General features: G+C 38.9%; 3 protein-coding genes across 5 annotated transcripts in view; 1 reads left to right on the forward strand and 2 right to left on the reverse strand.

Moving 5' to 3' along the window:
- Nucleotides 1–25,877, forward strand: part of LOC125177121 (olfactory receptor 51H1-like) — a 307,668-nt gene that overhangs the window by 80,287 nt on the left and 201,504 nt on the right. The window lies entirely within an intron of this gene.
- On the reverse strand, nt 1,903–20,612 carry LOC125177114 (olfactory receptor 51E2). 3 transcript variants are annotated; one of them, XM_047879185.1, is made up of 4 exons: nt 20,459–20,612; nt 18,231–18,361; nt 3,416–4,432; nt 1,903–2,012 (listed from the first exon to the last, which is right to left on the reverse strand). In XM_047879185.1, exons 3-4 carry the CDS (start codon nt 4,372–4,374, stop codon nt 2,003–2,005), a joined length of 969 nt encoding a protein of 322 aa, XP_047735141.1. In that variant the 5' UTR covers nt 4,375–4,432; nt 18,231–18,361; nt 20,459–20,612; the 3' UTR covers nt 1,903–2,002. The 3 variants fall into 3 exon arrangements, with proteins under 3 accessions (XP_047735141.1, XP_047735140.1, XP_047735139.1); XM_047879184.1 differs by lacking the exon at nt 18,231–18,361; XM_047879183.1 differs by lacking the exon at nt 20,459–20,612 and having other exon boundaries at nt 18,231–18,589.
- On the reverse strand, nt 13,354–14,394 carry LOC125177125 (olfactory receptor 51F2-like). Its single transcript, XM_047879198.1, is given in 1 exon segment — nt 13,354–14,394. A coding segment is annotated over 1 exon segment (945 nt). The 3' UTR covers nt 13,354–13,449.

A 25,877-nucleotide genomic window follows, 5' to 3' on the forward strand; every position in this document is an offset into this window, starting at 1 on the left:
TCAACATGTTCTTGATAAAAAATTGATAATGCTAATGAAAAATTTGCCTTTTTTCTTTGGTGACCATTTATTGTGGTGAAAGAAACATAACACAAAATGTACCACTTTAGCAGTTTCTTAAGTGTGCAATTTAGTGGCATTAAATTAGTTGCACATTGTTGTGCAACTATCACCACTATCTATTTCTAGAACTTTCTCATCAGTACAAATTGAAACTCTGTTCTCATTAAATAACACCTCATCATCCGTTCCCCCAGCCCCTGGTAACCTCTATTCTACTTTCTGTGTCTATAAATTTGTCTATTCTACATATTCATGTAAGTGGAATCAAACAGTATTTGTCCTCTTGAGTGTAGCTTGTTTTACTTAGCATAATGCTCTCAGGGTTTATCTATATTGTCATATGTATCTAAATTTTATTCCTTTTTATGGCTGAATAATATTCTATTGTATGTATATACCACCTTTTGTTTATTCATCTGTTAATGAACACTTAGGTTGTTTCCACTTTTTTGGCTACTGTGAATATAGTGTTGCTATGAATATTGGCAAACAAGTCTCTGGACTACTTTTGTTTGTTTTTTATTTATTTAAACAATTCTTTTAACATTTATTTATTTTGAGAGAGAGAGAGCAAGCGTGAGTGGGGGAGGGTCAGAGAGAGAGAGAGAGAGAGACAGAGACAGAGACAGAGAATATGAAGTAGGCTCTGCACTGTGAGCACTGAGCCTGATATGGGGCTCAAACTCACAATCTTGAGACCGTGACCTGAGCCAAAATCAGGAGTTGGCTGCTTAACGGAATGAGCCACCCAGGTGCCCCAGTCTTTGGACTATTTTTAAAAAATGAAAATGTTATTTCACTTAGCATAAGTTAGTAAAAGAAAGACAAATACCATATGACTTCACTCATACATAGAATTTAAGAAAATAAATGAGCAAAGACAAAGAGAGAGAGAGAGTGAGAGAGGCAAACCAAGAAACAGACTCTTAACTATAGAGAACAAACTGATGGTTACCAGAATTGAGGTGGGTGGGGGGATGGGTGAAATAGGTGATGGGGATTAAGGAGTGTACTTGTTGCGATAAGCACTGGGTGTTGTATGAAAATGTTAAATCACTATATTGTACACCTGAAACCAATATTACACTGTATTTTAACTGGAATTTAAATTAAAACTTACAAAAAATAAAAGCAGTGTTTAAAAGAAAAAAATGAAAATCTTAGGGCAAAGGGAAGGGTCGGGGAGATGGCAATAGAATATGAGTAAGTTGGGCTGCAGTGGAATACCATGAGAGATTTAAAAGCAAAAGATACATACTTTATTAAATTGTCAATATGGCCATGCTCTTAGGCATATGGAACTAGGTGGGAGGGTATGATTTGAAGTTGAGTAATACATAGGAAGATAGAAGAGGATGGAGGTTGTGGGGAGAGACATAATGAGGTTCAGTCTCATTAAATGAGTCTCCTGTCCTCATTATTTAGGGTGGGTCCCGATACCTGAATCTCTACTTTTACAGAGAATGGGCATCTCTTTGTTTCTTTAGGGAAGTCACTCATTTCTTCCATTCTAGTTCTTTCTCTCAGTTCTAGTCTATCTGTGTTGATTAGCTGTGTGACTTTGGAGGCCACTTGACTGCCTCTGAGCAGGGAATCACAATTGGATGATCACAGATACATATACTAGGAGGACCCTTTCTCCAGAGGAGAGGTTAAGTGTCTGATGTTTCCTTCTCCTAAGGAAGCTCTAAGGAGATTGGAGTCTCCCCCTTGGTTTATCCACCCAAATCTCCCACCCAACATTTATTCAGTGAAGCTACTAAGAGACCCAATGATTGTAGTCATGTTTCAGCTTCTCATCAGATCTGATTTCAACCATAAAATGGAAATATCCCACCTTGAGAAAAGATGCATTCAGCATCTTCACAGTTGTACAAACAATACCTGTGGTAGACTAGGAAAGTAGACTAGAGAATCTCCTGCATCTTCAAATCTGAGTTTATAGGATTCTATAAATATAAAAACAGTAGGCATAACACTTAGCAAAATTTAAAATAAAATTTTATTGTCTTATACTTAAGTTAAAACCCACACATATGAAATGTTTAAAAGATACAGGATATACTGACAAAAGGGAGATATGGGTGAGAAGATGTAATCTATAAGTAGACAAAAATACTCTCCCTTAATCTGGAAAGAAACAGGCTGTAGAATATGAAAGGTGACTATAAATCACGAAGAGCAATCTGGATTTGTTGCTCATGAGGGCAGGGTTATCTCTCAACACAAAGTCACTCATCTTAGAAGACACACAGCAGAGAGAAAACAGGATTTGCACAGGCTGAAGAAATAAATGGAATATATTAAACAGGAAGCAATATAATGTGGAAATTAAGTAACTATATTTGGTTATCAAACTCAATTTCAAATCTTGGCACAGCACCCACAAACTATGACTTAGTTATCTTGTTAATGAAAGGCTCATTTCTCTCACTTGTAATGGGGGACAAAAATGGTACCTACCCCCCAAAATTGTTGTGAAGATCAGATAAAATCTCTAAAGCAGTTAGTATAGTGCCTAGAACATGGTAAGCACTTAAGACATGTTCATTAGCATTATTGTGTAGGGCTTAGATAAATTTTCAGATATTGCATAGTAAACCAACAATGAGGTCTTTGACAAGCTTAGGTTTGTGTAAATTATCAGTTTCATTTTCTTCATTTTGAAAGTTATACATGTCATTTAAACAAGACATCCATAATAAATAAATTTAGAAAATCAAAACTAAAATGAGTCACTAATTTGAGCACATTTCCTTGAAGGCATAGATCGCTTTTCAAGTTAATTTCAATCATGTGTCCTTTTTATTTTATTTTTAACATTATATGCATATTTCATTTTATAGCAGAGTCTTTAAAGGTCACATAATATTCTTTTAATATGGATTGTTCCACATATATTTCATTAAATAAATGGACCATACTCAAATTTACTATTCCTTACTTTTATATATTATATCCTGTGATCTTTAGTATATGATTAATAGTGGTGTAGCCAATGTATTTTATGAAAAACTGCTTTCAGCATTTAGGGATATTTTGTTAGGATAAATTTCCAAAAGTGAGAAAGCATTAAAGCATATAAGTTTTAAAAATTTCTTGCTACATATTGCCAATTATACCATCAGCTGTGATGCTCAAGAATTTATATTCCAAAATTGTGAATTTTCATTAATAAAAACTAATTTCCTATGAAAGGAAATCATGGTAGCCTCCAAACTTTCATCCCAAGCAGAGGTAGCATTTGGAGGCCACAGCAGGAAAAATCATTAAATAGGCAACTAGAAATAAGCTAGTATTAGGAAATCATTATGTCAAGCCACTAAGGATAAGGGAAAGTGGTAAAGATCACCTGCTTCCCACAGCCTGAGGGTCCTTGTCACAGCTGATCTTGAACATAGCTAGCATCCGAGTTCTGATCTTTTTGGTCTTGGCACCATAGATGATGGGATTGATCACAGGAGGCAGAAGTAGATAGACATCACCCATAAGAACATGCACGATGGGGTCAAGGCCTTTTCCAAAACGGTGAACCACTGAGAGTCCAATGAGAGGAACATAGAAGGCTAAAACCACACCGATGTGTGACACACAGGTTCCAAAAGCCTTGGCCCGCTCTGACTTGGAAGGCAGTTGTAGAACTGTTCGTATAATCAGAAAATAGGACAAGGAGATGAAGAGGACATCCACGCCCATAACCAGCAGAATGGCAGTAAGACCATAGACCTCATTGGGCAATGTGTCTGCATAGGCCAACTTCATCATATCCTGGTGCACGCAATAGGAGTGTGAGAGCACATTGGAGTGGCAGAAGGCCAGCCGCTTGATGAGCAGAGGCAGTGGGATAAAGAAGAGGGATCCACGGACCACGGCCACCATGCCAATCTGGGCTGTTACTGTATTGTTGAGCACTGCTGCGTGGCGTAGTGGGTGACAGATGGCTATATAACGGTCAAAGGCCATGGCCAGCAGGATGGTGGACTCAATAGCTGAGAGGGCATGAATAAAAAACATCTGGGCAATGCAGGCATCATAGGTAATCTCCCGGGAATCAAACCAGAAGAGGGCGAGGATCTTGGGCATGGTGGATGTGGACAATGCCAGGTCAATGGCTGCCAACATGCAGAGAAAGAGGTACATGGGAGCATGCAGGCTGCGCTCCGTCCTTACGATGAACACCACGATGCAGTTTCCAAACACTGCTACAGCATACATTGAAAGCAGGGGGAAGCCGATCCAGAAATGGGCTTCTTCTAATCCGGGGATACCAATGAGTACAAAGGTGGCATGTGTGAAATTGCAGGAACTCATAGCTGGCACCGAGTAGGGGGCACTGGAGAGGGTGAGGTCACACTGGCAGCCAGCTAGCCTGCTAGGACATGGAGCACAATCAGAGAGGCCAGCCCTGGAATCCTGGAAACTGAATGTTTCTCAGCTCTCCCTCTCCTACTGTCTCCTCCCACTCTTCCAAGCCATTTACACTCTTTCATAAGCTCTAAAGTCCTCTTCCAAAGGGAAAATGGTAGTTAAAATTCATTTATCAGGGAGCCTGGGTGGCTCAGTTGGTTGAGTGTTTGACTTTGGCTCAGGTCATGATCTCACAGTTGGTGATTTCGAATCCCACATCAGGCTCACTGTTGTCAGTGGAGAGTCCGCTTTTGATCCTCTGTTTCTCTTTCTCTCTGTCCCTGTCCTATTCGTGTTTTCTCTCTCAAAAATAAATAAACATAAAAATTCATTTATCAGTTACTATTCCCAAGGTCCGTTTACATTTTTTTTTTCAACGTTTATTTATTTTTGGGACAGAGAGAGACAGAGCATGAACGGGGGAGGGGCAGAGAGAGAGGGAGACACAGAATCGGAAACAGGTTCCAGGCTCTGAGCCATCAGCCCAGAGCCTGACGCGGGGCTCCAACTCACAGACCGCGAGATCGTGACCTGGCTGAAGTCGGACGCTTAACCGACTGCGCCACCCAGGCGCCCCCGTTTACATTTTTTAAAGGGAACCTGGGGAGAACAATGCTTATCCCAAAATGTATCCTTTCCAAATTCCTTCAGACTCCTGGCCCACACCTTCACTGTCTGGATACTGGGTGGTCCTTTTCTCAGATAAGTGTTAACAGATACCCTATTGGGAACCCCTTTACAGGTGTGTTCTCCTTCCCTTCCTTTCCTTCAATTGTTCATTCATTTTATAAGCATCTACTTATATGATCTACTATGTACAAGGCAATTTTCTAGATGCTCATGACACAGAGATAAAAGACACATCTTTTGCCCTTCAGATGCCTTGTCTATGGTGGAAGATAGACAAGTAACAAAATTATTAGAATTTTGGGATAAGTGTTAGCATAAAGTGTGCATTTAATGCATGGGAGGGGAAGAGAAATGATCCTTTTGTTTTTAAACATTAAGTAGGAATTAGAGAAGGGATTAATGGGTATACCAAGACAATGGGGATAGGTTTTGGGTTTTTTTTTTTTTTTCCTTCAGATTTCCAGGATTTTAGGTCCCCAGGTCTAAGGCCAGCAAGGGAAGAAAGAAACACAAAAACAGGAATTTTCTAAAAATGAAAAAAAAAAACCACTAAGGAAAAGAGGCCCACAAGTCAATCTATTGAGGAAAATAAGGAAACTCCTTTGGGAGTAGTTCCCTCCACTGACTTATCTGGGGATGAAGGTCCTGGCTTCCAGCAGATGAGGGTATGTGGCCTCCAACAGATCCTCGCTGCCTGGCGTTGTCCCTTTTGAAAGCTCTTCTCTCTATTCCTGGCTGATGTGTTTCTCCACATAAGACAGCTGCCTCCAAGGCCATATTCCTTACCCCAAGGAGATCTTAGGTTGAGTCCTAACACTCCTAGAGCTTTGTCTTTTTTGGAACCTCTGCCAACAAGTCATTCATATTAGGGGAAGCTTTTTGCTTTTGGAAGCCCTGTCCTGCCCCCCCACTGGCTCTGCCCCTGCCCTCCCACCCACACACCTGGGCTTTGACCTTATCAAACACTTTCCCCTGCTAGGCTCCCTAGGTGCCCTGGTTTTTAGAGTTAATTGTTTCTAAAAAGCCAAAGGCTTGGCTTCAAGAGGTAGGGCCTCTGAATCTTGGGAAACTCTGCAGGTGTCTTCATCAGTGATAGTTAGGTAAACCTGTTCATTTTCTCAGGATTCTTCTTCACTCCTAATCTGAGTCCTTACTGCAACTGGGAGTCTCTCTTTTATTTGGCTTTAAGGGGGAGGGTTTGGAGACCAGCAGTCTTAAAATATCGTGTGATAAAATGGGAACTAAAAGATGTGACTTGGATTATCCTCATTGTGGATAAGCAAGGGAGAACAAATTCAAGTCAAAGGTCACAAAATTCTCAAGTCAAAGATCACAAATTCATACCTCTGACCACTATTTTCTCTTCTCCCTATCCTCAGATCTTATGCAAAGACATAATAGCTACTCTCCTTGGCAAATATGAAATCCTAAACTTAGCCCCAAGCTTCTGTCAGAGAATGAAAAGACCTTTTCATAGACAGATAATTGCATCCTTCAATGAGATGAAAGATAGCTTATGTCTTGTATCCATCCAGTCATCTATGTATCTATCATAGGTAGCTTGGGGTGGGAGATTCAGAAATTGAAACAAGTCAGGCTGAAAAGTATGGGTAATGCTAAGGAAACTTCCCTGGAGGGAGGCCAGCTCATTGGACCTTGGTTTCCAAGAGAAATGGGGCCCCAAATGAAGGAAAAGTCATGGAGGGTGAGTAGGGGGAACACAGTAATTTATTTCCCCTTTCCCAAAGCCTCTTGCACATGTTACTATGTGAGTACCCACAGATATAAGGGTCTCTGTTGGCCACAGAGTTGGATCCTTTCCTGACTCCTCTTTCTGCAGGGCATCTTTCCTGCTTTGCTGGCAACAGTCTAAGACTTTGAACCATTATCTTGTCTCCCCAGTTACCTATCCCAGAAGACCTCATGTCTCTGCCATGTTGTCTGGCCTTCTGCCTAAAGTGACCTCTGTCTAGGACCAATTTCAGCTTCTCTTTGGGTCTGAATGTGGCTGTTGCATTCACTCTTACTTGCCTTTCTGGACTGTCAGCCAATGCTCTGGGACATTTCTTCTCGGCCCATGAAGATGTGGGTTGGACAAAGGGGCTTTCCCCTCCTTCCATGAGACAGTTATGGTGTCCTCAAGGTCTCTTAGGATGGCAGGAATTTTGGCTTCCTGACCCCAGGCGAGAGTGCACTCGCTTGAAAACCATGCAGTCCTACTGAGAGAGAGCGCAGCTGGAGCTGGCTCTCCCTTTCACAGGCCTACTTATAGCACTGCCTAGGAGGCCCATGGGGACAGACTGTGGGAGTATGAACTGAGGCCCCTGGGGCTTGGCAGGCAGGGGACAGTATCTCCATGTCCATGTGGGTGTCACAGGATCTCAGGATCCACATAAGAGTGAAAACATATGGTACCTGTCTTTCTCTGTATGACTTATTTCACTTAGCATAACACTCTCCAGTTCCATCCCACTGTTTTAGGTGTGTGTATGAGGGGAGGTGATCACAAGAGGGCACTGACTCTTCCGTCACTCCCACACTTACACATACAGGGCTTTAGACAATCTATCCGCACTCTTCCAAATAACTCAAATTTCCCCAGTTAGCAACAGAGGTTAGAGCGTTTCCTCATTAGCCACTTTGCTAGACGTGACAGGCAATATGGATCTATAGTTATGTCCTTGGGCTCTAGGAGTTCACATCCTGTTTAAAAGCCAAGATGGGTACACAAAACCAGTAATTTCCATAAGTCAAAATAAGGGCGTGTACTTCTTCAGATTTTCATTCCCAGGTTTTCTTTCAGTTGATGAAATAGACCTTGAAGTAGGGAAGCCACTCTATTGCACCTGTGTTAGGTGCACACATAAGGCATGGATGAGATAAAGGCTCTTTGCCTTGGTTGCAGAGTTATTCGTGATAATACTGGTTGGAGAACTAGGTGTGCTGATTCTTTATTCATTCACATTTAATGAATATTTATCAGGGGTCTACAATGTAAAAAGAAATACAAAATTCTTTTTTAAAAGTCCACCCTCATGAATTATACATCCTGGTAAGAGGGACACATGGTACATGGTTATTATGTGAAACTAAATAGTTTCTTCTTATGACTACCTAAAGAGAAAAAAAAAGTGAATAAGAGAATAGGTAAATATTAGGGTGGAAAGTTGAAATTTTAAAAAAATTTAACATTTATTTATTTTTGAGGGACAAAGAGAGACGGAGCATGAACACGGGAGGGGCAGAGAGAGAGAGGGAGACACAGATCTGAAGCAGGCTTCAGACTCTGAGCTGTCAGCCCAGAGCTCGATATGGGGCTCGAACTCATGGACCACAAGATCATGACCTGAGCAAAAGTCCGATGCTTAACCGACTGAGCCACCCAGGTGCCCCTGAAAGTTGAAAAAACTGTTTGAGAACAGTTTCTTCATAAAGAGGGTGAAGGGATGCACAAAAAGGCACTGAGCTCCTGGACCACTAGACCACCAGGAATGAAAGTTGAAATTTTAAATGAAGTTGTTGGGGGAATATCTCACAAAATGGAGACATTTGAGGAGAAGCCTGGAGACAGTGAGAAATATATCCATGGAGATCTCTGAGGAAGGCTATCTGAGGAAGAAGAACAGAAGCTACAAAGCTGAGAGGGGAGTGTATCTGGGAGTTTAGAATAACAAGGAGGCCAGTGTGTCTGAGCAGAGAGAACAAAGAGGAGAGCAATAGGGAGATAGGATCAGATAATAGGGAATTGGATCATATAGGACTTTATAGGACTTTTAACAGGACAGTTAAGGATTTTTACTTATAGTATGAATTCAGGTAGCTACAATAGCAGCTATGTGTATACTACTCACCTCAGCTTTCAGGAACTTTTCTAATTCATTATGAGCTTGTCTACCTTGGTCAGAGGTGACATTTGCTCTTCAAACCACCTATTCCCAAATTGTCCAAATTACCCACTTCCTAGTGATAAAAGCTTCCAAGTTTCCAGGATTGTTGGATAGTGGGACTGTCCATAGGTTAGTGTGTATGTAGGGGGTGATGAGGTAGGGGAGAAATATCTGTAGAAGTACTATGATCATCTTGGCTATCTGGTTTTTTAGACTGACGTTCCTTCTTATTCTGATTTTTAGGACTCTGTGTACCTCATCATTCTTCTCTAAGTTTCCCTTCCTCTTCCCCCACAAACAAATAAATATCAAGTCTGTAAATGTACATCATCTGAACTTTTTCACTTCTTTCCAACAGTGAATGAATGAGTCATAGTCCCTGGTCATAGGAAGTGGGCACAGAATCTGTGGTGAGGAAGTAGTTACAGTAGGGTCTGAAAAGGGATGTCCTGAGAAAGAGGCAGAAAGTTCTGCAGAAGTACCTGGAAAGGACACCAGATGGACTTGAGAAGTCAGGAAATGCCTTTGAGATTAAGTCACTTCTATTCTAAGTCAGGAGAAGGGAGATAGTGAGGGTGCTACAGAGGGAGGTAACAGCTTGTGCAAAGGGTTGTAAGTGACCCAGAGCAATCACGGGTAAGAAATGCAAGTTGTTTGTTGTGCCTGCAGCCCTGAACAGAGGGCAGGTGATGAGGCTTGAGACCTAAATAGAGCCAGGTCATCCAGGGTTGTTATTATTTTATTATGTGGCAGACCCTAGTTTGGGGTCTGGAAGACAGCATGAATGAAACAAAGTTCTTATTCTCAAAGACCTTACCTTGTAATGGGGAAACTAGAGAATAAATAACTATTTTGGTGGGGGAGAGGAATACCAGGGATTAAAAACAAAATAGGTAATGAAGAGAGTGAATGCAGACAGGAATTGCGTGAGTGTTGTTGTTGTTATTTTTAATGTCAAGGGCCCTGTAGTAAGGTAACACGTAGGCAGAGACCTGCATGAATTGAGGCAGTAAGCCATGAGGGTGTTTGGGGAAGAACATTCCAAGTAGGGAGGACAGAAAGTGAGAAGTTCGATGTTGAAGTATGGTTGGTCGGTTTAAGGAAATATTTGGAGGCTAGTGCAGGTATAGTAGAATGAATAAAGGGGAGAGTAGTAGGAGATGAAATTGGGATGGTACAGGGGAGTTAAATCATATAGATCCTCATGAGATATTATAATGACTGTGAATTTTCCCTGGATAAGACACTGGGATATGTTGAACAGAGGAAGTGGTATGATCTTTTTTATGTATTAAAATAATCACTCTAGGGGTGCCTGGGTAGCTCAGTCAGTTGAGTGCCTGACTCTTGATTTTGGCTCAGGTCATGATCCCAGGGTTGTGAGATTGAGCCCTGTGCTGGGCCCCACACTGAGTGTGGAGCTTGCTTGGGGTTCTCTCTCTCTCTCTCTCTCTCTCTCTCTCTCTCTGTCCCCCTACCCTGCTTATGCATTCTCTCTCTCTAAAATTAAAAAAAAAAATCACTCTAGGGGCACCTGGGTGGCTCAGTCGGTTGGGCGTCCGACTTCAGCTCAGGTCATGATCTCACAGTCTGTGAGTTCGAGCCGTGCGTTGGGCTCTGTGCTGATAGCTCAGAGCCTGGAGCCTGCTTCAGATTCTGTGTCTCCTTCTCTCTGCTCCTCCCTTGCTCATGCTCTGTCTCTTTCTGTCTCAAAAATAAATAAAAACAGGGGCGCCTGGGTGGCGCAGTCGTTAAGCGTCCGACTTCAGCCAGGTCACGATCTCGCGGTCCCTGAGTTCGAGCCCCGCGTAGGGCTCTGGGCTGATGGCTCAGAGCCTGGAGCCTGTTTCCGATTCTGTGTCTCCCTCTCTCTCTGCCCCTCCCCCATTCATGCTCTGTCTCTCTCTGTCCCAAAAATAAATAAACGTTGAAAAAAAAAATTAAAAAAAAAACATTAAAAAAAAATGGAAAAATCGCTCTAACTACCATGGGGAAAATAGATAGTAAACCAAAAGTGGTGGGGTGCCTGGGTGGCACAGTTGGTTAGGCATCTGACTCTTGATTTTGGCTCAGGTCATGATCTCACTGTAAATTCAAACCCTAAGTCAGGCTCTGTGCTGACAGTGTGGAGCCTGCTTGGGATTCTTTGTCTCCCTCTCTCTCTGCTCCTCCTCTGCTGTCTCTCTCAAAAGTAAATAAATAAACATTTTTTCAAAAAAGCAAAAGTGCTGAAGAAAGATCTACCAGGAGACTATTATATTTCAGGTCCAGGATAATGTTGGCTTGGAACATGGTGGTAGCATCAGAGGTGGTTTAAAGAAGCTAGATTCCAGGTATCCATATGTGGAATATCTGAAAGAAAGAGTCATCAGCATTTGCTGATAGTTTGGATGTGGAGTGGGAAAGACAGACAGGTGTCAGAAATAGCTCCAAGAGTTCTATGTCAGCAACATGAAAAATAGAATTTCTCAGTTAGGGAAGATGTGGTTATGTGAATATTAGGATATGGTTTGGGGCATGATAATCTGAGATGACTGTTAAACATTTTAGTAGGAGTACTGATATATAGCATATGAGTCTGGACTATAAATATTAGTTTGGGATTTGCCAGCATGTTGATGGTATTTAAGGCCATGATGCTAGATGAGATAACCAAAAATGGGAATATAACAGAGAAAATCAGGTTTGAGAACAAAATCCTGGAACTTTCCAGCATACAAAGATCAGGGAAGTGAAGACCAACAATAATTGAGACTGAAAATGTTATTGTCAAACATACTGAGAATTTTCACACCATCCTTTTTATTATAGTACTGTTGTCACCTAATAAACTTCCTGTAGATATGACGGACTACTCCTTCCTTGCTGGAACTGATACCACCTTAAGGGGCCAACTTTACCAAGTGATATCAATGTGTCATTGAAACATGTGCTGTAAATATTTGAGAATTAATGGACATACCCAGGTTGGAAAAAATAATTAACTTGTTGGATTAAGCCTTTATATTAAGCATATGGCCACAAATTGAACATTTCCAAGTAAATTATACAAAATGAAATTCATTTGCAGTTCTTAGTCATTTTTCAGTTTCTGCTGGGGCAGAAAGTTGGTGGAAAGCAAAGAGAAATTCTGGAATATGTTTAGTTGGGAAAGAACAATCGGGTAGAAATACATTTGTACTTTTCAGGTTAGAAAATTCTATTTTGGGGTTTTTCTCCATAATGTGGTTGAAAATTTCTAGAGGATAGAGTTGTGGGGTTTTTTGTTTGTTATTTGTCTGTTTGTTTGTTTTGCTTCTTTTTTTAAAAAAATTTTTTTTTCAACGTTTATTTATTTTTGGGACAGAGAGAGACAGAGCATGAATGGGGAAGGGGCAGAGAGAGAGAGAGGGAGACACAGAATCAGAAACAGGCTCCAGGCTCTGAGCCATCAGCCCAGAGCCCGACGCGGGGCTTGAACTCCCGGACTGCGAGATCGTGACCTGGCTGAAGTCGGACGCTTAACCGACTGAGCCACCCAGGCGCCCCTGTTTTGCTTCTTTATGTCGCCCAAATACAAATTACATGGATATATATATATATATATATATAATATATATAATATAATCATATGTATGTGTATATATAATTATATATGTATTATATTATTATAGGTAAAAATATAGTTGAAGTTAGGAGTGTTGGGGATCCTGGAGTCAGTTTGCATGCATGTGAAGTATGCTGTGTTGTTTATGAGATGTTTAAGCAAGTAACTTAACATTTTTGTGCCTCAGTTTTTTCATTGATCAAAGAAATAACTACCTTATAATGTTGTTTTAGATGTGTTAATAAATGTAAAAAAACACTAAGAACCATGACTAGTCAAAAGAAATAATGTTAGTAAAAATTATTTTTTTAAGTTTATTAGAGAGAGAGAGAGAGTGGGGGAGGGGGGGAGAGAGAGAGAGAGGAGAGAGAGAGAGAGAGAGAGAGAGAGAAAGAGTCACAAGCAGGCTGTGCACTGTCAGTACAGAGCCTGATGTGGGGCTTGAACTCAGTAATTGCAAGATCATGACCTGAGCTGAAAGCAAGAGTCAATTGCTTCACTGACTGAGCCACCCAGGCGCCCCTGTTAGTAAAAATTATTATTACAGTTAAGAAAATACTACCTATTTCTGATAAAGGAGTGGCTTTCTCATAATGTGTCATTCTAACTGCTATAAAGAGGACCAAGTAAGAAGATATAGTCTGTTGGCAGGATAAACAGTTTAGAACAAACAGTGGTGGGTGGGAGAAATTCTAGACTTAGGACTTTATACCATTCATCCCTTCTATCTTCAAGTCTCTGTCTCCTCATCTGTAAAATAAAGGGTCAAGGTAGCTGATGTTTTACATATATTCCAGATTTAATTTTAAATTTTTGTTTCATGATCACAAGTTTTGTTTTTAAATTCATAACGTAGACCACTAGAATTCTATGATTCTATGTATCTTTGGAATGGAGAATTTTTATCATAGCTCTGTGTATCTGTTTGGTCTTCACACTATAGATGAAGGAGTTCATTACAGGAGGGATCAGGAGGTAGGTGTTAGCAATCATTGTATGAACATAGGCTGGGGCTTATTTCCCAAATCTGTGAACAAAGGACAGACTGATCAATGGAAAATAGAAAATAGCAACAGTCCCAATATGGGAAATACATGTGCTGAAGGCTTTCTTCCTCTCTTCTGGGGATGCAATGCTGAGGACAGTCTTAATAATCAAAATGTAAGAAAGGAGGATGAGGATTGAGTCAACACCAACAGTAGAGATCATGGTAGTCAACCCAACTGCATTGTTGATCCTAGTGTCTGTGCACGAGAGCTTCATTACATCAGGGTGGAAGCAGTAGGAGTGGTGGAGCACATGGCTGTGGCAGAAGGACAGTCTTTTAAGAAGTGCTACCATTGGTGTTAGCATTAGTGTCCCCCTGATGACAGTTGCCACTCCACTTTGAGCTATTCTGGAATCAGTTAAAATGGTGGCATACCTGAGTGGATTAGAGATGGCCACAAAACGATCAAAGGTCATGGCCAACAACACTGAAGATTCCATGACAGTGAAGAGTTTAATATAGAACATCTGTGACAAGAAGGCATTAAAGCTGATCTCCCTGGCATCAAACCAGAATATACCCAACATGGTGACCAGGGTAGATATGGACAGGCCGAGGTCAGTGGTGGACAGCATGGAGAGGAAATAATACATGGGTTCGTGGAGGCTGGGCTGAGTGACAATAGCAAAGAGAATCAGGCTATTTCCTGAGAGGGCGGTTATGTAGAGAAAGCAGAAAGGAATGGAGATCCAGGTGTGGAAGACTTCCAGCCCAGGAACACCAGTTAGCAGGAATGTGATGGACGTAGATGTGATATTCTGGAAGTTTGACATGCTGGATTAAAAATACAGAGTTCCAAGATGAAACTCTGAAACAACAACTATATTTTTTATATTAATCTAATTATAAATAATGTTATCAATCAAAAACAAACCAAAGATGAATATTTATATACTATGTAAAAGTGAATTACTCACTTAAATTGATAAAGGAATTGTAAGATTTCAACTTCTGTAGTAGGTATCATTCTTGTATGTGTCCCAGACCATCATTTTTCTGTCCTGGGACCCTTTGTTGGTAGTTATGTTTATACTATGTGACCTTTTCCTTCACTTGTCTAGCCAGAGATGACTAGACTAAGTGAAGACACCCTACTAAACATAGGTCAATAATATTTCATCCTTTCTGGACTTCCAAATGTGATAAAGAGGTAGCAGTTTAGTTTTTCTGTGTAGTTGACATCAGAGAAAAATAGACTGGGACTGTTGGAACAACGATAGTACATCAGGCTTAAGTATAGGAGACAGATAAGCTTACAATTTGGGAAGCCGGAAAATATTGAGAAAGAGATGGTTATGATACAAAGCAACACATATGAAATAATAATAAATGGCTTAGGCACTGGGTGCAGTCATGTGCAGATATCTATGGTATCTAATCTTTAAATTGACACTTGCAGTATAACATCTGGTGTTTCATTTGGGTAATGGAGTTAGAACACAGATCTACCACCATAGAGCCAGAGGCCTCTGCCCCCCATATGGTATAGCATGCTGTCTTATTCAAATATATTCCTCTCTTCAATCTGCCTGAAGACTAGCTGTTTTACATTCTGTTAAGACATACTTCTCAGGAGATATTTAATAGAATTTTACTATTTTGCTTTGGAAGAAAAGATATTAACTTTACTGTGAACATTGCATTTCTTTTTTCATTGAGTACAGAATTGCAGGCTAGTCAGATGGGCATGTATGAGTTGGAAGAGGGGGTCTTGGGAAAACAGACATTAGGGCTATGACTGGAGAGGGTTCAGTCAGTAAGGTAACTGGTTGTCAGGGGAACCTAAGTGTTTCCCAACCACTCAAGTTCACCCAGATAAAGTGCCTCAAGGATTCCCTAAAGAAATCTTAGTTTTAAAAATTGGGAACTTTTTAAAATTGAGATCAATGAAAAATTAGAGGAAAAAGAAATGCTAAGTTACATGAATTGACCCAAAGAGTGAACTATAACTTTAGACTACAGTTTAGAGTATGAGAATATCCTCAGGGAACCAATGAAATCACTGTCAGAAATGTATTATACAACCTCTTAATAGAAATAAAAGTTGACAGAAAGGGAATATTCATTAAGAAAGGGAGCATTTTCTTTTTGACACTGCTTCTAATGACTGTTTATTGAGTGTCATGATACAACCAACATTACACAGAAATGAATTGGATACAGATTTGTTCAACTGGCATGCATTTCAGTTAATTGTGAAATTTTGAAAGTTAACAAGTTTACCAAATTTGTGGTTTAACAAATTCTATTAGCACTTTTTGTAAATACATTGATTTCTGAAAAACATTCTTAGTAACTCTATTTAGCTTTTAAAAAATATATATTGATCAGAATGGCAATCTAAAAATCTACTTGTTAAATTAATAGTACTTGTGATAATTTTATTTTAAATTATTATTATTATTATTATTATTATTATTATTATTATCTCATTTTCCACAAGTCCTTGACCTGTGTATTTACTATTAATTTCCAGACGCAGGTCTCAGTTTTTGACATTAGCAACTTCCTGGGGTCCATGGGAGCTAAAGTAATTATGAAAAAGGGAACAGTTCAATTGTGTATAAAAGGTTTGGGGTATCTTGAGAAGGCTTCTCAGGAAAATAAGTGATTGAAAGATTGCTATGCTTTCTGTAAGTAGAAAGGAAGTGTTCAATCAAAGCTTTTAGAATGGTATATGTGGAAGTGTTGAGCCAGAATGAATCTGTAATATCTCTTCCTTTGCTCATGACTTATACTGTCAGGGACATTAACTGAGCACCTACTTTATGCATAGTGTGGTGTTAGAAACCAACAAAATCTCTCTTAAAGAATTTAAAATCAAGTGAGGGAGAAATAATAGCACTGTTGATAAATAACTTCACCATCTAGTGTATAGTGGTGAATAACAAAGAGGGTTATGGAGGTGCAGAACACCTCCATATGTGTCACTCAAGTCTGGCTATTATGAAGACTTTTACGATGATTATTACTATGACATGCAATGTTTGAGTTGTAACTTTTGTTATTGAGTTCCAGGAAATTTTATAAGAGATCTTTTTTTTTAAATTTTAAAATGTTTGTTTATTTTTGAGAGAGGGAGAAAGACAGAGTGTGAGTGGGAGAGGGGCAGAGAAAGAGGGAGACACAGAATCCAAAGCAGGCTCCAGGCTCTGAGCTGTCAGCACAGAGCCCAGTGTGGGGCTTGAACTAACTGTGAGATCATGACCTGAGCTGAAGTCAGACACTCAACTGACTGAGCCACCCAGGCACTCCAAGAGTTCATTTTTAAAAATTGCTATCTGAATAATTTCTCTTTCTTCATTATTTCTCCATGGCTTACTTTACATTATTTTATTAATTCAAACAATTTTTTCATTGAACATTTTTGTTCTTCTTGTCAGTTTTTCCCCTTCCCTTTCTTGTTGAGAGATCAGAATAAGAACATAAAGTATAGGCTGAACTAATCTGAGCTGAGTCTGGCAGAGGGAAGAGAACTCCCTCAAATTCCTTCCTTTCCATTGCTCTACAACTGGTCTTCCTGTACCCTCTCCTCATCCATGCTGGGTGTAGACACAGAAGATTCCTTATTCCTTTTCATAGCCAACAACTCCATTTAAGCTCTTGATCAACCATCATCAACACTTAGTTCATTATAGTATCAAACTGGGAGCTCACTGGGTATTGTTTTAGCACTAAGGATATGAAGCAAGAAAAATAAAAGTGGTTTAGTGCCTGAGAAAACCAGAGAGGTTGTCAACACCTCATCTTCTTAAGGCTGAAAACCTTATCTTTAATAAGAGCCCAGTGACTCCTGTGAAAATGAAAACTTACCAGTTTTGAACACGTACGACATGCGAGGCACTGTAGTAGGCACACTGCATAATAGGAGTCAAAGAAATACCACTAGCTGTAGAGTACACAGGATAAGGTATTTCTAAGTGATAAGACAGAATAGTGTGGAGTGACAGATTCTGAGTGTGTGTATACATGAATGTGTCTGTGTGTGTCAAGAGGAATTTATTCCAAGAACTCTTAACCAAGAAGATGAATTGTAATTGTGTGAAGTTTTGATGGATGAATGTAAGTTTATAAGGATGAAGATGAGGAAAAGGGTGTTCTTGACATAGATAACAACATGAATAGAAACTGAATGAAATAATAGCACAGAAAGTTTGTTGGACAACTACAAGAAAATTAAAATTCTGGAGACTTAAAAATGATCTGGGTGACATGGGAGACAAGCTAGAGAAATTCACAGGGCCAGGACATGAATATCTTGCACTCCACAGAAAGGAGATGGAACTTCGGTTTTAGTTGCAGAGCATCAAGAGCTAGGCATTTCCAAATATTTTATGAATAAGTAAATCATTCTTCATTTCTTCTCCCTTAACTCCAAGAAAATTCCTTTCCTTCTTTAGTATCTTCAATAGTACCAGTGGCTCCTTTTATGCAGCTTCACTTCAATACCCCAAACCATTAATGAAAACTTCCCACACATTTATATAGATATTTTCAACACATTCAATTCAATAAGATATATTGACCATCTTTCACAGTTGGCCACTGTGCTTTGCTAGTAAGTGAAATAAAACACAAACCTTGTTTCTCCCTCAAGTTACTGCCTTACCTTTTGCAATGACAAAAATGTTCTTTGAAGGACCATCTGCCTGGCTTTATTTTTCCTTCACCTTCAGTGACAATCTGGGTTCTTTCTCCAGTGACTCAGGAAATTCTCCAACTTATGTCACCAATGACTTTCTAAATACAGGTCCAAATGTTTATTTTCAGATTTGTTTTCCTCTCCCTCATCTCAAATTTTCACAGTTTTTGACAACTTTTCTTTGAAATCCTCCTTCATTAGCTTCAATGATAGTAATTCTGTAGGTTTTTAAAAAATCTGTTTAACAAACAGTGGTTTTGTTCTTTGTCTTTTCAGTTGTTCTTTAGGAGTCTTTTTCTTTCAAGAAACCCCTGTTCTTTTCTTGCTGTCCAGTATTCTCTCTTTGGAATATCTTAGTTTTTCCCAAGGCTATAAATAGCACTTATATCCAGATGATGCGTAAATCTGAAATCTAATTATAGCTTTTCCTGAGTTCTACAGTTCAAAAGTTAACAGGATCTTTGAAGCCATGGTAAAATGTCTGGGCTGAAATTCGAAGGCAGTAATGAATCATGGAACTAGAGTGAGATGATCAAATAGGCGTTTTGGGAAAACTAACAGGCAGCAGTTTGGAGAACAAGTCAAAGCTCTCTGCTAAGTGCCAGTGAATAAAAGGTGAATAAACTACTTTATCTACCCTTGAGGCATACCCCACCCATGATCTCTCAGACACTTCCACCTCAATATGAGCCAAACAGAACTCATTCCTTTCCCCATTCCAAACCTGGTGCTCTCTCTTCTGCCTCATTTATCAGTAAATGACATCAAACTCGAACAAATAATCTAATCAGAGTTACTGCCTTCATACACACACACACACACACACACACACACACACACACACACACACACACACACAATCTTCTCCCTCTCATCCCCTATGTGCAAATGTTTTTAAAATATTTATTTATTTTACTTCTAAAATGTCAAAAACTGGAGAATGAGGAGGTTTATGTTTGAAGGCTAAGTAATAGCAATGTGGTTTGTAGTGGGTACTTGAAGTTGCATTTCATTGTGCTTCTCTTAACTGGAAAACTTATCTGTTCATATCAAAGAATAAAGGGGGACTAATAGATATTATTAGGGAGAGGTACCAAAATTCCCCCAAACAACTCTTCATGCTGCCATCACCCTGGAATCTGTTTAATCCATCCTCTCCAATCCATGTACAACCTTCCTTTTCACATGTGAGATATAAGCTATAGTCTCTTAATTTTCCTGCCCTCTCAGATCACAGTGATGCTCTTCTTTCATTGTACTGTTGTGAGCTATAGCTTGTGGCTATGTCTTTAGCTGCTGAAACAGACCATATGGCATTATCAGTATTGTCCAAGCCATTGCTCATGGCATCACTGTAGCATGTGACTGATCTGGGTTCAGATCCTTGCTTAAACATAACTACTTTTAAGACTCTTTATAGCAATAATAATAAAAAAAATTACTCATAACAGCAGCTACCATTTCTTAGAACTTATTTTGTGAATGTTGCAGAGCTAAGCACTTGAGAAACATTCTTTCAATTCTTACTACAACATCATTTGGCAAGTATTATTAAATTCACTTTGATTCCCTTTTCCTGATAACTGAGTATCAGAGGGGTTATGAAACATATTCAGAATCACACACAGCTAATGAATGTCAGACTTGGGGTTTTAAACCCAATTAAAAAAAAAAAACTTCAACACTCCTGCTCCCGAAAACTATTGTTTTGTGTACAAGTAGTATAAACTTTCTTTGATCCAGTTTCTCCATCTAGAAGGTAGACTGTATACAGTGCCTAATACTGTGCTTGGCATGCAGTAGGTGTTCAAAATTGGTATTTTTAAAAAATTTTTAGTAGGAATAATTGGGCTTAGAAATGACTTTTCAACTCCTGACAACCTCTTTGGTTTTCTCAAGCACCAAACCACTAACATAAACATATAAGCACTCTTATGATAAACATATAAGCACTCTAATAGAGCCATTTGCTTAACAAACCACAGGCTGTCCAACGTACGCTGGGCAGAACAAAATGCCCCTTCTTTGCAGGTTTCCTGAGAGTAAATAATTCTATAAATTCTACTGTCCATATCAGCCCACCATCTCACTATCTAATCTAATTCTGCACATTGTGAGGAAATTCTTCCTGTGGATAAGAAAGTTCAGCTTGCCTACAGTCAAACGTTTTCATCGAACAAAATGGTTTTACTTACAGAGTTTCTACAGCAGTTTTGCTGGTCTCTTTTAGGCTCAGAAAGCTGAGGAGGCTTTAGATTCCGGGGGAGGACCAAGTTTATGAGAAGACTTGTTCCAGCCTGGATAGAGACAGGCCCAGAGCTGAAAGGTCTCTTCCTGGCAGTGGTGTCACTCACTGTGTCTCCAGGGTATGGTGGTTCCCAGAAGACTTCTTTTGCCTTATACAGTCTTTGTCTGTTCCATTATGCAATTACTTATTGTGACTATGTGCTTTTTAGGCTGATGTAATTTTTTTCCTTGTGCCCTTTTATTGAAGTGTTTTTTGTAGAAACAATTTTGAGATATAATTCACAGATCATAAAATTCGCCCGTTTAAAACGTACGAATTCAATAGTTCACAGTAAATTCACAGAGTTGTACCATAAGCATCATCATGGTCTAATTTTAGAAAATTATCATCACTGTAAGAAGAAATCCATGCCCATGGGCAGTCACTCTGAAGAGGATTCTAAAAAGTATACTAATTCACTAAAAGTCATCTCCTCTGGTGAGTGTAAATCACACTCCTCTCCATAACTTCTTAGCATCTATTGCTATTCGTGGCAGTTCTGTTTCATAAGCCTACCTGTGCTTCTTAGCAGACTCTCTCTTACAAGTAGGAGAAAACATAATTTACTCATGTATACATACATGCCAGATAATATTGCATAAGAGTGTCCTATATTCCAAACATCATGCTAAGTGCCAGAGATTTAAAAAAGGGGGGAATACAACATAGTTATTAGTGTCCAGGGTCTCTTAGTTTAGTTTAGAAATACACAGTTAACTGATAATTACCAATACTGATAATCAATGATAATGTTATCGTAGAGGCATGAACCAAGTTCTTGGAGAATATCATAGGTAGAAATCTCAGTCTACAATTGTGTGTGCAGAAAATAAATAATTTTCTTTTTCATAATTCAATATATTTTCTGTTTAGAGTCCCAGCCTACTAGCTGGAAGGAAACTAACAACAGTAATTTAGGTTTCTTCCCACTTGTGTTTAAATTTTGTGGATCTTAGATTGTACCAAGGAATTTGAGTATGTGGGTGATGGATCTGGCCAGTGATGCAATCTGATATGAGGTGACATTTGCCCTCTTTAGTCTTGAATAAATAGAGTACCTGCAGATTGCTATAGGCTGTCTGTCTTCTCTACTTATGGCCCCATTAGATTCTCAGATGTTCCCACCATTTCTGGACCACTCTAGAGCATATGGGTCTTAGACTCCATCCTTGATTTCTGTCTCTTACACTCTGCATATAAACCTGCAAATCCTAATACATTTGAAACTATAACTGGAAGGTAATCACTCTTCATCACCTCCAAAATTTCCTCCCCCTTCTGAGGCACCAGATAATTGGATATCTCTCACTTGGATAATTTCAGTAGTTTCCTAACCATTCTCTCTGCTTCTATCCTTAACTTTCCCTACTACCAAGTCTGTTTCACCAAGACAATATCTTGGCCTGAAATATTTCATTCTTTATAATATAACAACAACATTTTACTATGCATTCTCTGCCTAAGGTATTATGAAATGTTTGTGGTAGAAAAAATAATGGCCCCCAAAGATATCCATCTCCTAATGCCTGGAACCTGTGAATACATTACCTTTACATGGCAGAAGGGATTTTGCAGATGTGATTAAAGTTGAAGAGATGAGATGAGGACATTATCCTAGATTATCTTGATGGGTTCATTCTAATCACAAGATTCCTTAAAAGTGGAGAACCAGAGAGGTGGCAGCATTAGAAGGACTTGATCCACTATTGCTGGCGTTGAAGATGGCAGAGGGAGGGAGACCATGAGCCAAGGAATGTGGTCAGTCTCTAGAAGGAGAAAAGGCAAGGGTATTGATTCTCCCATATGCACTCTAGAATGTAGTCCTGCTGATGCCTTGATTTTAGCTCCATGAGACTCATGTCAGTCTTCCAGTCTGCACAACTGTAAGATAATAAATTTGATGGAAGAATCCATTATTACTTTGATTTATACAGTTACCAAAGATCAGAGAATTTAAGCAACTTACTTAGGTCTCTCAGTTAATAAGTGTCACAACCACTATTAAAAGCTTGGGCTACTGGAGACCCTTTCAGGTTTTAAAACTCATTCCCTAGAGAATCTTTACATGACCATTCATTGACTACTAATTCCAATTCAGATTGCTCTAAACCTAACAGCATGTGTGCATGTGTATGTGCCAGACTGGATTTTAACATGTTGTCACCTGTGTGTGCTTATATTTTGTGTATGAAGGTTAGTCTTTTATATCTCCTCACATTGAACTTCTTGAGATCATTGGAAACATTTTCTCTACCAGGCTGGGCAAATTCTAGGGCATTGACTGCTTTCTGATCAGTCTCAGAAACTACTTGGGAATGTTTATGTTTATGTATCCCCTGGCCAAAAGAATGTTATTTTTTCTTATAGCAATAGTGTTATAATAACATTATAGTATATTCTGAGCCAGAGCTTGGTGCATGCACATGGAACTGTTGTGCCTGCTGTTAGAGCACTGGCACACATTGTACACCTATTTTCAAAGTATGGTCCATCTCACTGTCCTACACTTACACCAGTCCAGCAGAACAGTAGCTGGTAATTCAGTTCAGCCTTCCAAAAGTCTGAGCAGAATGCCTCTCAATGAAGTCACATAGCCCCAGGAGTATGTAGTTATCAATATATCAATATCAATACCATTGAACCTGGGAAATACCACAGTCTGTGACATCATTACTGCATATAAATGTTTTCCCAACTTGTTAATCCAAATAGGAAGAGCAGAATTAGAAACAAAAAAAAAATGCCATAAGGACTTGCAATAAATACTACTTATTGAGTGCCAATGTATTTACTACAGTAAGCAGTAAAATATTCTTGCCTGTCAAATTAGCAAATTTTTATTTGCAAAGTTTTATAAAAAACTTATAATGCACAGTGTTATATTGTTGTGTTATCATGGACTAAATACTGTTTTACAGTAGAACTTTGTGAAAGTGTATTTTCCAGTATATTGTTGGCTTACAATGTCCATAAGATTCTCTTCCTAGAAATTTATCCAAAGAAAAATAGAGATATGGACAATGCTTTATAGAGAGGAACATTTATTGTGATATTATTCATAGTAGTAAAAATGTAGGTAACAAAAATTCTCAATGACATAGAAATAAGTAAAGCATTTTCTCCAGTCATAGGATACAAGCTTCAAAATTCACACATGAAGTAGCTGATATGGATGGTCATCCTAAATCAGGAAGTGGGAAAGCAGAATTCAGGGCTGGAAGTTTCCTGAAGCAGTAAGCAGTGTAGGTTCTGAAAGAAACAGTCCAAGACAGGAGCAAAAGGCCAGAGACAAATCAGGTAATCTAGGGTTAATGTATCCAAATTATAGAAACAAATTTAAAAAGCAAGGAAAGAATAACAATAATAACAAACACTGGTTGCTGCATCAGTAATTGTGTTTAGAAATGATCTGTTTGCTACTTACCAAAAATATGAAGCTCCTACAACTCCTACTGGCCCTCCATGGTCTGGTGAAAGTCTCATTCTCTTCTCCTGGATTCAGCCATGTTGAATTATTAGTAGTTCTACCCTGTGGATATGGCCAACATTAATGATTCAATTTTAGTCAATAAATAAATGTACCTCTTTCTTTCCTCTATCACCTTCTTCTGGCTATTTCTATTATTCCTATTTATCCCACTCTTCTCTGCTCCCACCATGTTTTATACACACTTCCATCAACATTCTGCATGCATTCATTTATCATTACGAAAATAGTGTATGCATACTATGTGTCTGTTATTGAGCAAGATTTGAGGTTATAACAGTGAACACAATGTATATTGCTCCAGATGTTAAAGAATTTAGTGGAGGATAAAATTAAGTATGTGGGGAGTTACAATACTGTGTTATAGTTACTCTAAAGAAGGAAGATTAATAGAGATTTCTGCTACTAAAGAACCAATAGCATCAGCATCACCTGAAAGCTTGTGAGAAATGCAGGATATCAGATGTACTGATTCATAATATGTATTTTTTTCAAGATACATAAGGGACTCATGTATCTCATTCAAGTTTGAGAAGCACTGATGTAGATCACATGGATGTTGAGACCTAGCCCTATAGTCAAGGGAGGCTGATCAAATATAATAGCTAAAATGAGATCTGAGGAAATAAGGATTTCCTGAAAGAAGCTAGGGCTGAGGATAGTAGCATAGAGGGTAGGGAGAGGCAATAATAGCAAATTAGGGAAATGTTGCAGGAATGGTCAACAACATGGTCAATAAAACAGGTGTTTTATTCTAGAGGCAGACTGAACATAATATTGGAGAACTGTAATTCAGGGAAGTTAAAAAATAAACACAAATATAAAACAAAAACAAAGGAAAATAAAACAGTCCACAATATTCGGCTTCCATTAATTTATCTTAAATTTTTTTTAATGTTTTATGTTTTAAATGTTTTTTAAATGTTTAGTTTTGAGAGACAGAGTACAAAGGGGGGAGGGGCAGAGAGAGAGGGAGACAAAATCTGAAGCAGGGTCCATGCTCTGAGCTGTCAGTACAGAGCCCAATGCAGGGATCGAACCCCAAAACTATGAAATCATGACCTGAGCTGAAGTCAGATGCTCAACCAACTGAGCCACCATTAATTTATCTTTAATTTTGAAATAATAAAATCTTAGAAATAGCTATTTTAAGTTTAATGTAAATGTAAATTTTATGTCAATAAAAAATAAAATCTTTTTTGAATTACATTTGAGGCAGAACTTAGGAATCAGTAAACAGCTTACTACTGCCTTAGAGAACAAGGCTCAGAGGTGAGCAAAAGTGGCCCATTGTTAGGGAGATGAATTCAGTAGGGTTGAAGCAGAGAGGGTGGAAAGACAGTGCTTTTAGGATAGAGCCAAAAGGCCTACAAAGCCAGATTCCTCAGGGATCTGTGAAGCCAGAGGATTGGAAGCAGGGTGACATCCTTATCAGATTTCTTTTACTACAGTGACTGTCTTACCTGTCAGAAATGTGAACTTCTTGAGGGTAGAGACTACACCTTTTAATTCTTGATATCTGGAGCATAGTATCTGACACATACCAGTCACTAAATAATAATTTATTAAAATTGCTATATTAATGAAAAAAATAATTGTAATGACAATCAATAATCATAAATATTGACAATTGTTAATAACCTATTATGAGTGAGTACAAAGTGTTCTATGCTGACTTTTCTATAGATTAATATTGGGTCACTTTATTTATTACATGAACTAAATCTATGGAGCGGATACAATTATTATCCCCATGTAAAATTGAAGAAATTGAGTGGAGGTGGTTGCATAATTATCCCATGGTCACACTTTTGATGACAGAGCTAAGTTTTGGATTCTG

Source organism: Prionailurus viverrinus, chromosome D1 (genome assembly GCF_022837055.1).
Source record: "Prionailurus viverrinus isolate Anna chromosome D1, UM_Priviv_1.0, whole genome shotgun sequence".
NCBI lineage: Eukaryota > Metazoa > Chordata > Mammalia > Carnivora > Felidae > Prionailurus > Prionailurus viverrinus.